Source organism: Podarcis erhardii, assembly GCF_964252035.2.
Source record: "Podarcis erhardii genome assembly, chromosome: 6".
Lineage (NCBI taxonomy): Eukaryota > Metazoa > Chordata > Lepidosauria > Squamata > Lacertidae > Podarcis > Podarcis erhardii.
Window position 1 is genome coordinate 66455652 of NC_138510.1, and position 16740 is coordinate 66472391.

The 16740-nt window shown below is 38.9% G+C and overlaps 1 protein-coding gene across 3 annotated transcripts in view; it reads right to left on the reverse strand.

Annotated features, from left to right (window-relative positions):
• Window positions 1-1496: 1496 nt before the first annotated feature.
• SLC44A5 (solute carrier family 44 member 5) overlaps window positions 1497-16740 on the reverse strand; it is a 157355-nt gene continuing 142111 nt past the window's right edge. For 2 of the 3 annotated variants that reach the window (XM_081866538.1, XM_081866539.1), the window contains exons 17-22: window positions 16260-16363; window positions 15258-15331; window positions 14285-14355; window positions 13264-13352; window positions 11113-11197; window positions 7958-8626 (exon numbers count right to left, since the gene is read on the reverse strand). In XM_081866538.1, the coding sequence (XP_081722664.1) occupies window positions 8514-8626; window positions 11113-11197; window positions 13264-13352; window positions 14285-14355; window positions 15258-15331; window positions 16260-16363 (536 nt within the window). In that variant the 3' untranslated portion in view covers window positions 7958-8513. Of the gene's footprint in view, window positions 4255-7957; window positions 8627-11112; window positions 11198-13263; window positions 13353-14284; window positions 14356-15257; window positions 15332-16259; window positions 16364-16740 lie in introns of those variants that run through there. The other variant, XM_081866540.1, reaches the window with a different exon arrangement.

Below are 16740 nucleotides of genomic sequence, written 5' to 3' on the forward strand. Positions count from 1 at the left end.
ACCATCTACTTTCTTCCCACTTGAATATGAACAGGTCTTAACAACATCTAAATCTCTATTATACATTTCTGTTAAATTTTTTATTTTAAAAAATGTTTTCAAAACAGAAATATCCTGCAACTCTCCAGTGAAAACAAGGCCCATTACTTTCCTTAGGATGATCCTTGGATCACTTTCTAGTGATTTCAGTGTCTTTTTTCAGAACTATAATCAACACTGAATTATGCAGTGCTGAGGTCTGATGTTGCAATACAGAATGGGTTGGGGTTGAAGGAAAAGGTGGAAAGGGTTGATACATTTGAACAAGGTTTGTATCACTGCTGATTGAAATTTATTTTATTTATTAAATTTGTCAGTTGCTTTATCTTGGCCAGGGTAACCCAAAGCATCTTATAACCAAACAAATAGACATTAGATCCCACGTAGTTGTTTTGAAAGCATCCCACCCACTTCTAAAAAAGGCCGAAGACTTGATTATACTGCAAAGCTTTTGCCTGGCCCCTAAAGACATATAGATACATCCTTGTCACTAGATTCCCAAGGGTCCTCTGTGGCTAGGAGTGCATTTTATCAGTTCTATTGGGTTCACTGAGCACTGTAGCCCATGTGTTGGTAACCTCAAGGTACCTCAGTGTGGTCTATGTGAGGCTGCCATTACAGTTAGAAATAATTGTGCAGAAGTATCTAATTACACCTATAATCTCTCTGGCCACAGCCTAATGCAGAGCACATATTATCTAACAGATTGTGTTGCTCAATTGACAGTGAATCCAACACGCCTCAAGTTGTTTGCGTGACTAGAGGAAGATTTGAAGCTCAACTAAGTGTTAAAATAGTTTAGTTACTGTGTGCAAGTCACTACTTATGGGCCCCTTTCCTCTATAAAAGCAAATTTTGAGGGGAGGGGGAATATGAAAAATGGCAAGGAAACTTCAAGTTTGTTAAAATTGGCATAAGCCTGTTTTACTTTTAAATTATCCACAGCATAAGAAAAACCCTGCCTATCCTACCCTTTTCGCAGGTGCTGCTTACCTGGCTGACACTTTCACTGAGCTATCCCCTATCACCGCAAGGTTTTGTTCCTGGTTATTCACTGCTAGTCTGGACCACATTAATGTATATGTGAAATTAGGAATGTTTTGCCCTAATACTTGCTTATACTTTTGAGTACATGAATATCAAAAACTATCCTTCTGTGCTTCAGTGAAGTGATGAGAATGGGGTTATACACAACAGTAACACAATGAGAACCCTTTCAAAATTATGGTACATAGAAACAGAGGAAGCTGCCTTATACAGAGTCAGGTCATTGGTCTATGTAGTTCAGGATCATCTATGTTGACTGGCAGCAGCTTTCTACACTTTTTGAATCAGGGTTCTCTCCCAGGTCTACCTAAAGATGTCAGGGATTGAACCCGCCAATCTACTACTTTTGCCTGCTCTACTACTAAGCTATGACTCTTCGCCACCTAAGAAGGAACAAAAACAGAAAGGTGTTTTTTCTTTATCTAAATCTTTATTAGAACCTCAAGAGCTGTAAAACAATAAGGAACAACAAATTGTGTTAAATATTAAACATTTTAGTTCTGAAAAGATATTTTCAACAATATGTCCCTAATATTTCTGCACAGCAGAAGCAAAAAGATTTTAGAGCTCAGGTGGCCGTGTGCTCATGTTAATTTGGTTCGGGCACAAAAAACAAAAAAGGGAGAAAAACAGACAGTCTCTAAAATCACATTTAAAGTAGAAATGTGATTACAGGGGAAACTGACAACACGGTCTTTCATTTGCCACCATGCAATTTATGAATACATATTTCTGATGCTGATAGGCCCTTTTTTTTTTACAAACAAACCGACTGCATGAATGATCAATATTAGTACCATTAGCCATACATTTCAAAAACTGAAGAAGCCATTATGTTCTTAAGTTTTAATACTGTGAAGTGCAAATTACCAACATTTTACAAGGGAAGCAATAATTCAGTATCAAAAGTTATAAAATTAAGAGTCGTTTTATAAAATAACATCTTAGCAAGAGTCTAAAAACAAAGCATCCATTTCACACTAGTCAACAAAGCAATAAACACTTTACACAAGTGTAGTATGCATCATTTCATTCCCATTTCTTCTAATTTAAATAGGGGTGTAGTTCTTTAAAGAATTGACACAGGTGTGTGGTACAGCCCTGACTAGCTAACCACCTTCTATGAAGGTGCGAGTCCCTGTAAGAAAAGCTCTAAAAATTAAACCCTGGTCCCATTTCTTTTACTTTGATAAAGCCAATTTTATATCTGGTCCAGTATTTAAACTCTTACTTACTTGAAATCAGTGGAACTTGGAGACAAGCAAATGCATTTAAGACTGGGGTGTTGTGAAGCTGCAGTCCTGAAAGCTTTCTCCCCTCCTTTAGTGTTGAGGGTGTTACGGAAGTGACTAATTTGGAAAAAGAATTTCAATATTTACAGCCTAAGTTGTCTGCTCTCTCCCCTTGGGCCTAAGATACACAAGCACTTTTTGCACCATAGCTATGGTTGTCATGCCACTGTTATCTCCTGTTAGGAGGACTTATATGCTACAGTTGTCATTAACTGTAGCTATTATTGTGAGGGGGGGCGGGAGGCATTTCCATGCCCAAAGGGACATACTACCACATCTGCTTAAGAAGCAGCTCTGTCAGGACTTACACCACTGACAGCATAATGTTAATTGTGAAAACTGCAGAGTGGTTATTTCACCACCACTAGAATCAGAAAAGAAATATTCTGCAAACACAAGGCCAGCAAGAAGAAGAAGAAGAAAAAATTAATTCCCGATTAACTCCAGGAATAGGTAAACCTACACCAGGTACTTAGGGTTGCTCTGCATCAGAGTTTGGCAGCTTTTCAGGTAATCTCTGGAGTTGTGTTTTTAACAGCAGCTCAATATGCAGGAATTAACAGCTGAAGCATTTAATAGTATGGAGAGAGAGAAATTATCATCTGATCATTCCAACAAGCCACAGCCAGGCCGCTGTTAAAAAGGCACAGGTACAAAGGACAGTTGGCAACCCTATTCTCAAACATCTTTAAACTGGGAGACTGGGAAGTTCTGGGGGAGGGGGTCCCACATTGTTCAAAATTTTGCATATGTTTCCTACATGGGGACCACATCACCTGTCGAAGCTGAAGGTTAGCACAGGCTGAGTATAAGGAATGGTTGCATGGAACCAGTGCACCAGGGTCCCATGCACCAAACATATACACAGATAGTTCCTCTAAAAAGAGAGTTCTGTAAGCTACGCCCTGCTTAAAGGTTTCTTGCAGCATACATTCGACACAGATAAAGCTAAGCATTGGAAACCCAAATGTCCCTAAGCAATTCTCTAAAAGATACCACTCTCTACTGTTTTATTTTTTTTTGGAGATGATAGTAGGAAAATGTAGATACCGCAAATATTTCACACAGGGGCAAAGGAACAGATTCGTATCAATACATTTCAAGTAAGCTGAAAGACAGTTTTGTTTATTTCGTCAAGCAGTTAGTAGCTCTGTGTTTCAAATGGCGCTTGTAAACTTCAAAACATAAGCTAGTTAATATTATTAGCCAGTAAGGCACTTTGTCATAGAGCACACAGCTGTACAGGCTAAGAGACTGGCAAGGCTCTAAATGCAATCAAGAGACATTGACGTATTCCATGACCACCTAAATGGAAAAGGACCTTTTCACTTTTTAAGAAATCTCTTCACTCGCTCAGAGCAAAATCCGCAACAGTAAAACATATTTTCACATATTTTCTTTAAAAAAAAAACAAAACAGAAAAAGCAGCCAGACATTTTAACAATCTTTCATTTCAAATACCCAAGCCACAAGAATTAAAGGCAAAATGGGGGGGGGAGAGAATAAAAATAATTTTAAAAATCTCAGTATAAAAAAATGCTCCCATGGTTTTTGTTGTTGGATTTAAAAACAAACAAACAAACCACACACACACACACACACACACACACACACACACACACAATGCCGTTACAAACTTTTGATGGCTTCACATCTACAATAGCTTTGGTATAAAACATGCGCAAATGATAGCTGACAATCAATACCGTATCGAAGAAACAATGCATCAAACGAAACATGATTGCGTGGTTTAGGACACTGGGCATTTCCTATTGTCTCTTGGTTTGCATGTTCTGCTTGTTCAGAATCTTCAGCAGAGATTTACTCATGTAATAAGGTCTTTCAGCAGAGCCATCATGACTTTCTAAATCTTCCACTAGGAGGAAGAATGCCAAAGAGCAAACAATCAAACCAATGTAATACAAAAGCAATTCTGCCACCTGCTGACCTTTTTCATGCACAACAGCAAAATCCTCAGTGTATTTTCTATACTGGATGGTTTGGCGTTTACTATACTGTAAACGCTGGTGCAATAACGTAATCAGCCCTTTTTCATTGCGTTGGCCAGATGCTGCACCAGTTCAGTCAATGAGACATTTGCCTTCCTTTGACATGAATGGGTGCAGGATCAAAGCCTTATTTAAAATTTAATCATCTCACCTCGAAATGATTTGCCCAATACTCAAAAGCGAGGAAGTGCATTTTAATCAAGCTTTAGCTTTTATGTTAAAGCACGTTATGCATAAAACCGACATTATAATAAACAGCAGGATTTGGCCCAAGGATTAAGAAACACATCAATCAAGTTCAAAAGTATTTATCTTTCAAAAAATAAATTATTCCCTAGTTTGCACATTCATTTCCGAGAAAGATATTCAGGAATTTTGTATACCAAGTTTTCTCTTTGCAACAATTTAGCAGATATTTCAGATGAATGCATGAATGCCAAATTTCAGTGCTATTGCTTTGCATTTTCACAGTTTTCTTAGTTGCTTAATTGATAAAATGGCTCTAGGATGTTCCCCTCAAAAACATTTGACACTTCGGACATGTATTCTAAACATTTGTGGAGGTGCAGTTTACAAAGCTTCCAGATTAAAGCTGTAACTTGGGTTGCATCTTAAGATCTTGGACACAACTTTAGGCATACTGAAACTGAAATATATCCTGGTATGTCAAACCTGAAAATCAGGTTAGTGTCTTGCCTAATTGATTGAGATCAATTGGAATTAGTCTATTAATTTCGAAAGCAGTAAGACCAGAGTAAGTACACTATTGGCCTGATTTAGCACAATGGATGTTTTTTGCATAAGCAGCCTTCTGCCAATGCAGATTCATGCTCATCCCCAATTTGCACAGAGATGCTGATCTCAGGGCTTCCCAAGTGTCTCGATAAAACATCTTTTGATGGCAACACACATTTGCTTCCAGGACCTCCAGTTGCTAACAATAACCAATTGCTTATTAACTTATAGCAGTATTTGGGACATTATATTTTGGTCATCCAGTAATGGATGACATTGATAGTATGCAAATGATCAATAATTCAAGAATATACCTGTTTCACACTTCCTATTGCATCTGAGACTTAGGAACTACAGTACATATTATTAGTTGGACCAGCCTGCAGAGCGGGGGCTGGAAGAAGCTGACATTTCTGTCTCCTCCTCCTCCTCTTCCATCATTCCTAAAGGAAAACCCTGGTGAATGGGGTGGGCTGCAGCATGGATGAGATCTCTGAAAATCAAGTTGAGGCACCTCCCACAGGTGGACGCTTTGCTTGTGAAATGGCTTTCAAGGAGTCCCTGTTTCTCCTTATAGCCCACACCATTCAGCAGGGTCCACTGACACTCAAGAGGCTTTTAGGAGGATGGGTGGAGTTCCTGGGTTGAGGAGTGGGCGGGAAAGCCAGTTTCTACTACCATCACCCTTTATCTGATTTCCCCCTGGATCTAACCCCATGCCTACATTCATCTGGAATGAAAATAGATCACATGCCTTGGAAAGTGTGCACATAGTTGAGTGCATAGTAAATTACTGTATTTTTTTGCTCTATAAGACGCACCAGACCACAAGACACACCTAGTTTTGGAGGAAGAAAACAAGAAAAATAATATTCTGAATCCCAGAAGCCAGAACAGCAAGAGGGATCGCTGCGCAGTGAAAGCAGCGATCCCTCTTGCTGTTCTGGCTTCTGGGATAGCTGCACAGCCTGCATTCGCTCCATAAGATGCACACACATTTCCCCTTACTTTTTAGGAGGGAAAAAGTGAGTCTTATAGAGAAAAAAATACAGTAATCGAATGTATTTCAGTTGTCTAGTCATCTAGGATTTAAGCATCCTAATCCAAAATATATTCACCTTGAAACAAGTCTTTGCTTGCAGCTAAAATTACAGGGGGGTTAAAGAAAGGTCTTCAGGCCATATTAAACATTGATGGGTTCCTCTTTCATTAACAAGATTCACTGTAATAGGCCAAGGAGTGGTGGTTGACACCTGTCTGTCACTGAAATGAAATGGCTATGTGGAGTTCAAACTGTTCACCTGAGTGAATTTGGGAAAACTCCAGTTTTAAGATTGTCAGCTCAAGACATGCTCAATTACTTGCAGAAGAAACAGGCCACTGTTCCACAAATAACTAGTCATTTTGCGCATGAATTTCCATTGAATGCTCTCCATAAATATAGCCAGTCATTCCTGCCTTAATGATGGAGGGCTATTATGTGTCGAAGGGGGTTAGAGAGCTCAAAATAATATTGTATTAAAAAAAAACACCAACACAACATGCTACACTAATTTAAGAAGCCTCTCATGACCCTGAAACAAAACAAGCAGAAAAGCAGAAATTACATTATTGTAATTCAGCCGAATCCTGCAATTATTATATAGTTTAGGGGTGAATAAAGGAAGTTACCTTAAAGTAAGTCCTTAACCGAAGGCTATAAACATGATGAAGCCTCTCAATTTTCTGAGGTTTAGTTTCTTCACTCAGTTTCCACCAATAAGAACATATAACAACACAGATTAGACCTCCAAGAGTTCTGTGTTCCAATATCTGTTTCTCATCTTCGCACAGTTAGTACTTTCCCACTGTGTCTATGGAGCAATATGGTCACTTGCCTTCCATAGTTGATGGGAGCTATAATGTTTCTACACTTTCAATATTACAAAACTGTACTTTATTATGTGGAATACTGAGCTGATGTTCAATCACTGGTGTTTTCTCAAATGACACTCAGATGTAGTTCTTGCTTTAATCAGTGATTGGCCAGGATGCTCATTAGCATGACACATATGTCTTCCCTCATATGAAAAATAATTGGATGTTCACATAGAGGGGCTCAAAGCAACTTAAGCCACACTTATCTCATTCTATTTCTCTGTCCACTTAGCAGCAGTCGAGATGGCTGCAAAGCAAAAAACCGCCCCACAAAACCCAAAACCTTCAATTGGGGCTTTTAGCTAGTCCAGGAGGGCTTTCTCCACAGGGGAAAACACATTACCAAGTTGGATTTCATTCTCTGATTAAGGTAAGGCTGCAACTTACGCACATTTAACTTGTGTGCATTCAGCTTTACGCGAACGGTAAAAAGAAGTTTTTAAAAAACCTAAAAGGGGAAGAGCGGGTCGAGTTCCATGGCAAAAATACTTTGGCAATCCCACCCATCATTGAACTTAATGGGTTTTGACTATGTATAACACAACCCTCATGTAAGCTGTGGGCCTACTGTATTTCCGATAGAGCTAAATCTTTACAAAACACAGGACGAAACCATGGCACACTTAAGCAATGCCACTAATCATTTTTTTTAAAAAAATTACACCACAGATTTAATATTGCATCAGATGGAAAAGGCTATTGCTTGGCCTAGATTTTATCCCTAAAATGTTATCTCTGGCACAAGACCCTTTTAAAACAGTTTATCCTCAATAATATGACTCTCATTCTAGGCAATTCAAACAATCTTTCATTGCATTCTTGGAGATGACTCAGCATGATGCTAATCTATCTCTCTCTCGCCCCTCCTTGCATGTGACATCTGTAGTGGGGGAGACTGACATAGCAATTTGCTCTTCATCATAGGGAACCATCAATACAATTTAATCACAGTTTAAGTTGCTGTCAACCAGCATGTACAGTAAAAATACAGCCATAGCACCATAATTACAAATTTAGGACCACCTGCTGGTTACTAGTCTTGATCTGTTTATGGCTAATTAGGAATCACTGTAGTGCTTTCAAAAATTGCCTGAATATCCTTTACAAATATACACCTATAAAAATTTTATCAAAATGGCTGTCATTTCAAACAGCAAAATCTTGAGTTAGAAAAGTTATTAAACACTAAGAGCTAAATATTAAAAAAGCTTCACATTTACACTTTTCCATAGGCACTCTATAAAAACTATGATGTGGCCTTGTTTCACAGCTGTTAAATAATGGTTTTAAATGTTGCCCATTTGCTCATTTTTAGATAGTACAAAGCAAACACAAATCATTCATTAACCACAAGCATCATTTATACTTAAAAAAACAACAACCTTTAGCCTAAATAATATGGATCCTGCTTATTTTATCTTAAAACAGACACTGTTGCCATTTTCACATTAAAAAAAAAACCAAAACCAAAACATTATCCCATTAACTTCTTAGGACTCAGTTCCTTCTTCCCCAAAATTCGGTGTAGACTAGCTGACATGTAGTAGGGTTTTGCTGTAGATCCATCATTCCTTTCCAAGTCTTCACCTGAATGCGAAGTGATCAAAAGGAGCCAAAGCAGCAAGCAGCCATGCAGTCAAACACAAATGAAAACGAGAGAGAAAGAGACAGAGATTCAGAGGGAGGAAAAGAAACAACATTAGAAAACTTGTTACAAGAGAACTGAATTTTAGTGTTGCTGGTGTTGTCGCAGGGTGCCACGAAAATGCTTATACCCACCTTTTAATATAAACAGAAGGTAGACCACAACCAATGTTGAGCAACATTGCGTTTAACACTTCTGCACATGCAAAATATTAAAAGTGATTATTCTGTGCTTGGTAGTAAAGCTGAAGGCCCTGTTTTCTTATGAATATCATACTTTGGGGACTTGACCACCTTGTAATAACAGTACTTTGTACCTAAGAATATTGCATCCCATGTGAAAAATCTGTATTATTATTTCTTGCTCTTTCTTATTCTGCTTTTTATTTTTGCCACAAGAGGTCAGACTCTGCTGATATCTTTAGAGAGTTGCTCAGCAAAATAGAGGACACACATATATATTATAAGGGCAGCTTTCGCCAAGCTTGTGCCTGCAGTGTTAGCGGAGGCTGATGGGAGCTGTAGTCCAAAACACCTGAAGAGCACCAGGTTGGCATAGGCTGCATTAAAACCTCTTTCACAGGCCCCGTGGTCATCACTGCATTCCTTTACACATTATGACACCCACGTCATTCATTTCGGTAGGGCTTGCACAGAAAAGCTTCCTAGTGGCTTGTTCTCAGAAAGCACATTTGGAAAAGGATTGCACTAATCCAAGGGTTCGAAATTCACCCCACAATTGCATTTTTGGTGGTGATGGTGGGGAGGGCAGGGGGTGGAGTCCAAGAATAAATTGATTTAACTTGGAAGAACACCATTTTGAGTTTAAGAAGTGCAGTTTTCAGATGCATTGCTGTTAAATTGTATTGTAAGAATGTTTATAAACTGCCAAGTCATAAAAAAATACACGATGGTGCTATGCAATTATAGGGGTTTCACTTAACAACTGGGATGCCTATGGCCTGTGTTCTTCGAGAAATTTAATTCACCATAAAGTTTCACAAATTCAGCTGACAGCTTCAGAATCTGATCCTTTATTTCACTATGTGGGATACATTGGGTGGAGAGTTATCCTCTCCAAGCTCGCTTGTCAAAGCCTTATTTTTAAATTTGAATAATGGCAACAAACTTGTTTTTGAGGATGAACAACATCCTATCCACCCAACCATTCATAACAAATTAGTTGTTGGAAGTCAACAACTCAAGTTGACTTTTTCCTGTGCATTCCAACATAATAAATCAGTTTTATGAATGCACACCAAGATTGTAGATCACCATCTCCTGCTCCAACCAATTTTTGGAAGCAATTTTTGAGAGACAGTGAATCACAGTTTAGACAAGTGCTAGAACTTTCTCAAGAATACTCGCACACACTGAAATGGCAGAAAAAGCCAACGTGCATGCAAAATGGCGGTGGCAATCAGCTTCCAGTTATAGATTGCAGCCTCAAGATAGCTGGGTCCTTTGCTCAGAAGGTGGTCAGAAAGCGGAGCGGGGGGGTGGGTGGGAATCTCTATATTGGAGATCAGTATCACAGAGGAACAGAAAATCAGGAGTGCATAGAAAATAAAACGATAACTGGATAGAAGGCAAGTTTTCGCTTATTCAAATAATATTGTGAATTCCAGGTGTTTATGAGCTGATTATAAAGTGGTAATGATAAGCACTTTACATGTGTTCCAAGGTGCATATCTATCTATCTATCTATCTATCTATCTATCTATCTATCTATCTATCTTTCTTTCTATCTATCTATCTATCTATCTATCTATCTATCTATCTCTCTATCTCTATCTCTATCTCTATCTCTATCTCTATATCTATATCTATATCTATATCTATATCTATATCTATATCTATATCTATCTATCTATCAATCATCTATCTATCTATCTATCTATCTATCTATCTATCATGGCATTACAAGAGTATTGATACTGAAAATATGTTATGTGGCTAATACCTAGCTCCGATTAACATGTGAATAAGGGCTGATATATGTTTGTCATGTCAATATATATTAAACCTTCAGCCCCTGTAGGGGGAATACAGTTTTACATTATTTTAAATTAATACAACATTCTTGTGCCTACAAAAATTGCAAGGCTGTTATAAGCGGGGCGACACAGCATTCATCTAAGTGAAACACACTGGACATGATGAAACTACAGAGCACCCAGAAGCAACATGTTAGTACTTATTATGAAACAGTCTCTGAAGACTAGCTGGTCTAGTGAATAGTCACATTTTACCGACTGAACTAATGAAGCCACATCTGATATTGCTGTAATTCATAATCTCTTGTGTAGTGAAGATTGCAATGGATCAAACAGCACAATGAGAGAAACAGCAACGGCTTGCTACTACATACTCTTTATCTTAGCATTATCAAAAATAGGAAAGTAAACAACAAAGAGCCAATTACTTACAAAAGCAGAGGAAAAGTGTGTCAACACACATTGCATAGACACTGAAGAAACCATGTGCAACTAGGTAAGAGCCTATAATGACTGTCTGAAAAAAGGAGGAAGAAACATGTTAATTATACATTATCATATGGGAATTAAATAATATTGTGTGACCAGGCGGTGACAGCCCCAGCCCCCAGGGATCATAAGGAAGGAATAAAGACTCTGACAGTGTTATATGGAATTAAAATTAGGCCACAACTTTACTAAACTTCTGAATGTAGGAAGACCTTGGCTTAGACCTTGGGCGTGTATCCCTCCCAGCCCCCAAGCCGGGGGGAACTGGGACTCATCAGGGTAAATGGGATATGGGGGTGCTCTGCGAGACTTAAGTGTAGCAGGCAGCCCAGTTCATATCCCTGCATGCAGAGTAGTTCACTGACAACCTTTCAGTGTATGGCCAGTGACACCCATATATATAACCCCTTTAAGAGGGGACGCAGGAATTGCCACTGCAGGGGGGTGAGTCGCCACTTCACGCCCCCCCCCAATAGGGAAGAAAAGACTCAAGGATTCCACCCAAGGCCATAACCGCCAAAGTTGAGACGAATTGCTACGAGGAAGACAAAACCTGCCAATGCAGGAAAATTTCTTCCTGGTCCTTCAACAGCAACCAGTCAAAGACCGTAGCAGCGGTCGCTAAACAGGAAGAAAAAGTTAACCTGCAAACAAGAAACATTAAACAACGGGAGGGTAGGGAGGGTGAATCTCCAGAGCTGACTGCCTGGCTATTGTCGGCTCCAACCCCTATTTATAAATGGGGTTGGCCCCACCTCCAAGTGAGAAACTTGATTACTGAGGCTGGGTGTGAACCTCCAAAAATTAACACTGAGAGGCAAGCCAGCCCCTGTTTGCCAGTAAGCTCCCTGGGAACTGTAGCACCACACACAATCCCACAAAGGGCACCCACAATGTAAAGTGTGAGTGCTCATTATATTAATTTACATGCCCCTTAAGAAGTTAGGCTGCAGGATATGTCAGGTACCTCCTCATCCTTTAAGTCCTTGCCTTGATCAGTGAGGTCTTTGCACTGCTTGTATTCACAGGAGCCTGAGGGGCCCAATTTTATCGTACTCCCTTCCAGTTTAGGTCAGACATCTACTGAAGACTTAAATAAAATTCCAGCAGGCATTCTGATTTCTGGTTTTATAATTTGGGGATTTTTTTTAAAAAAAATGTATTGAGTTTCTGTATATTGCTTAGAGATTATTGCAATTGTCTGAATAAATAGAAAAAACAAGCATTTCTTACTTTAAACCATGAGAAGACAAGAGCTATGTTCAGGCAATTTTCTGAACAGACAAAGGTTTAAACCATGGGTAAAGGCAATGCCTGCAATGTCCATGGCTTGCAAGCTGCTTTTCAGATCTTCCTGTGTTTAATGCAAAGGCCTGAAGGGAGTTTTAATGTGCTTTTATAAACCTCCCTGCAAGCAGGAACCCAGACTTATGAGGGTTCCCAGTTTGGGAAGAGTTTCTTCAATTAACATGCATTAAAAAAAACAGCAAGAAGTACCAGAACTTACAGGAATACTGAGGCAGGGTTTGCCTCGAGGTCCTACTGCCCTATTCCCACATGTTCAGGAGAATGCCTGACCATGGCTTTAATTGTGGATCTGCAGCGCTCTTGCAAACTCATTGGATTTCAAGCCTTTCCTGCCTAAGTAGACAATTAGATGTGATATAAAATAAACCATCCCAAGCAATGGGACTCTGTATCTCACGAATGCAAGCTCCTTTGTTGCTTGATGACCCGCCCCCATCCCAACCTTGAACCCTCTTGTTCTATGATGTTGATCCCTGACCTCTCCTCTTCCCTGCCATATATCTGGTGAGCATGGACTGTGCCACTTATAGCTTCTGGGAATCACTAATACAACTGTGTATTTGTTCTGGACTTATCTATTCTACCCTTTGCTGCTTCTTATCGGTGTGAAGATGAATAGAAAAAGCCCAACAACAGACAAAATGCAAAGGATGTCACTGTTAGAGGAAGGGGGAAGGGGAATGAGGGAGTTCAAGACCCATGGATGCTAACATTTGCCATGCCATGGTGGGTGCCAAGTGCCAGGCCTAATCACCTGGTTCCTACGAACTTTAGTAATGTTCTTACCAAGAGTGGGACCCAATAGTAATTCAGTGATGGTGCTTCTTGTGTGACTATTGGTATCCTGTGTGTGAAGAAGAAGAAAGCTAGGACACCTATAAGAGGGGGAAAGATAAGATTTTTCAAGCAGCTAACTCTGACTTGAATTATTTCCAGTATTTGTACTGGGACAAAACTGTATTCAGATTAATTATCTGTGATTCACACAACCAGAAGATTTTAATCAATAATATCATGTTATGAATCAAACTGGCTTTTATAAGTAAAGAAGAAGACAGTGCAATGATAATTTTAAAAAGAGAGAAAAGAAACACAAATTTGATTTTTTTAAAAAAAATAACTCAACTACTTTTAGTCTCGGAGAACCATTCAACTACGGTGTATTTCCATATATCTGATTCAACATTTTATATGACAAATTGAGATATTAATTCCCAATAACATCTGTGCTAAGTAGGAAGCGAAAGACATGTAAATTAATTAGCCCAAGGGATTTGTCCTTAAGCACAAGGAAAACATTAATCAATTTCACTATTTCATGGTTTGCGTTTCCAGACAAATCTCATTTACTTTTACAGCTTTAAAATAATGTGCAATAACAGCAAACAGCACATTATAGATGAAGTTGAGTACCAGCGAATTAAGAGTTCAAAATCAACAAGAAAGTGAAAAATCAAACCTCCCCACAAAGATTTCCCCACAAAGATTTACATGAATGAAGCTCAGGTTTTAAAAAGGCTACAACATTTGAATTAGTAGTGCCCAAATCAGGGAGGTCTCAGTACTCAGCTACACTGGTAAAGAAAAAGCTATTTATATGTGTTGTATGTGCGATATAACATTGTGCCACCAGATGGCGATGTAGAGCCTCATTTCTCTACCTGTTTTCCCTGTTTAAATTTACAACGCTGTAAACTAAAACACTTCTTTGATATGTCTAGATCCAGCCTCGGTCAACTCCTTATCAAGCTATTCCTTTAACTCAACCAAGCTGAAAATATTAAACTGAAAGAGTCTGTTGACTTACCCACACCTCCAGCAACAAGAATTTTTCCCAGGAATAGTAAAAAGTCTGTCACTTTATCCAGCACTGCAACTCTATGCAACAGAGATAATGAACAGGATTGCAAAAGGTTTATCTCCAAAAGTTAAAACAGGGCTACTTTCAGCCAACATTAAAATCGTTGAGAAGCTTTGGTGTGAAAACTAATTTGAAAAGTTTAATTCTAAAGCAACCATGTAATGTAATACTTCACTGTGCTGAAGAGTCTAGTTTTAAAGATAAGAGTTCAAACATGCTAATTAATCTAAGGGCAGAAAATATTTATATTCTGAGATACTGGGGAAAAGGTGGATGCTCTTTCACTTTCTGATTAGTATCTTAAAAGCTGCTGAACTAATTATTTAACTAAGCAACAGAATGAAGTAACAGAATGTACTATACCAGTTCAGAAAGTAAGTGTTGGGGGAGGGGGATGACATTTTTTAATGCCCCCTCCCTTATGTAAAAATCCCAACTATATTTTTTTTAAAAAAAACTCATTGCAACTTGAGATCTAGTACAGAATCATGCAAAACTAAAACCGTTCTTAACGTTAGCTTTTCCTCATTTGTTGTTTTTGTTTTTGTTGTTTTTAATGTAGGGAAGCATTCAAAAGGGTTTTCTCCTCCCCCCTCCCCTTCTGCAGTGGTATGGTGCAATACATCAGATCATTCTGTTGCTTCTGCAGCCTAGGCCTTCAACATTGGCAATGGTTTGAATATTTAATAGATTAGTAGAGTATGTTTTTGAAGTGCCATGGAGTGGCAGGTGTCACACAGGCTGGATCTACACTGATGTTCTAAACCATTCAAATCAAAACATTCTATAAAGCTTAACAGGAATTTCCCACTGTGGGAGGCTCGCTGCTCTGCAGCACCCTCTGGTGTCCCATTTTAATAACACATTTATAATGTTTTAAATGACGAGTCCACAGGTTATGGAATGCACGGTCCCTTACCTCACCACGTTTCTCATGAGCAGGAAGAAAGCTTCCCTGGCTGATGTGCAAAAGTTTTTACCATATATCGCAATCTGCAAAACATTAACAGCTGTTAACTTATTTGCGGGAAAGCCCCATTATGAAAAGGGTTCACGCTGGGGGCCAGACCTATGAGAATGGCAAGATACAAGGAAAGAAAGATGTCCAGCACATGTTATTTCCTGTCTGTGGACAAAAATATCCACTTGCACGTCACCCTGCTCTGTTTGCTTTGCAAGTTTTATTTCTACTAGAGCCCCAAAAATCCCCTGCTAAGAAATACTAAAATATTTTCTCTAAAGCTAAGACACAAATGGACAATTTGCATTATTGTAAAGGAGCCAAAAATATAGGGAGATGGTTGGCGGTACAGAATATGACAATGGACCTGGACATATAAGTCTGCTTAAGACAAAAATATTAAAACTGACTTTAAACACAAGTCTTAAAAAAAAAGTGTCTTCCAATTGTTTGGAAGAAATAAATCACCAATGAAACTTTACAATGCGACCCAAAACAGCTTGGGACCCACACCTGTCATTCAGATCCTTAATCACAAATCCAAACAAACTATGGCAATGCACTCTACATAGGGCTGAATTGCCTGCCTTAGTTGCACATGCAAATCAGGATTCATTGTTTCCTCCAAAGAGACTATGATTGGTAAGGCAACTACAAACCTTGGCTATAGATCATGGTTTGTTTGGGGTGAAACAAACCATGAGCACTGGTTTAGACATAATGTTAAACCCTTGATTAAAGGAAGAGCTCAGTTTAAGGAGTTGTGTTATGTGCAAACATGACCATTGTTTTCATTATTTCTTTCTACGGTTTTGTTTACTTTGTTTTAAATAAGATGATATTGCTAAATATTATAGTTTAAAATAAGGCTCACTAGGGGGTTGTGTTTGCCACACCACTAACTGGTCTTCAGACATGACACAGCAGCATACTGGCAAAGAAGAGAAAGAAAATACATACCATGATGTAGGCATTTCTGTTGATAAATTTGAGGAATTTTTCCAGGCACCAGAAACAGCATTTGAGGCAGCAAAGGAGGAACTTAGCAAAGACATTCTGTGAGCCTGCAGGAGGGGGGAAAGGAAACATTTCTTAAGAAAGAAGAAAACCTAAGAAGATGGAAAACATGGCCCATACTTGATTTGACTTGGTTTGCACCAGCACACCTATGTGGGTTTTCTGGCTGATTGCTTTCTCACTGATTTGCAGCAAGTATGTACAGTGTTTTGTGAGGGGTTTTGGTTAAAAAAAGGGGGGGTGCCAGTACTGGTATCTTGATAAAAGTGTTGTGTGCACACAATGGCTGTCATGGGCAGCAAAAAGGCCAGAGGATAAGGTACTTCTTACTGATGAGTACCACCTCCTAAAAAGCACTATGTGGAATCTACCATGCTGTAGTTTAGCAGTTTATCATCTGCAAGCCAGCACAAAACTGAACCTT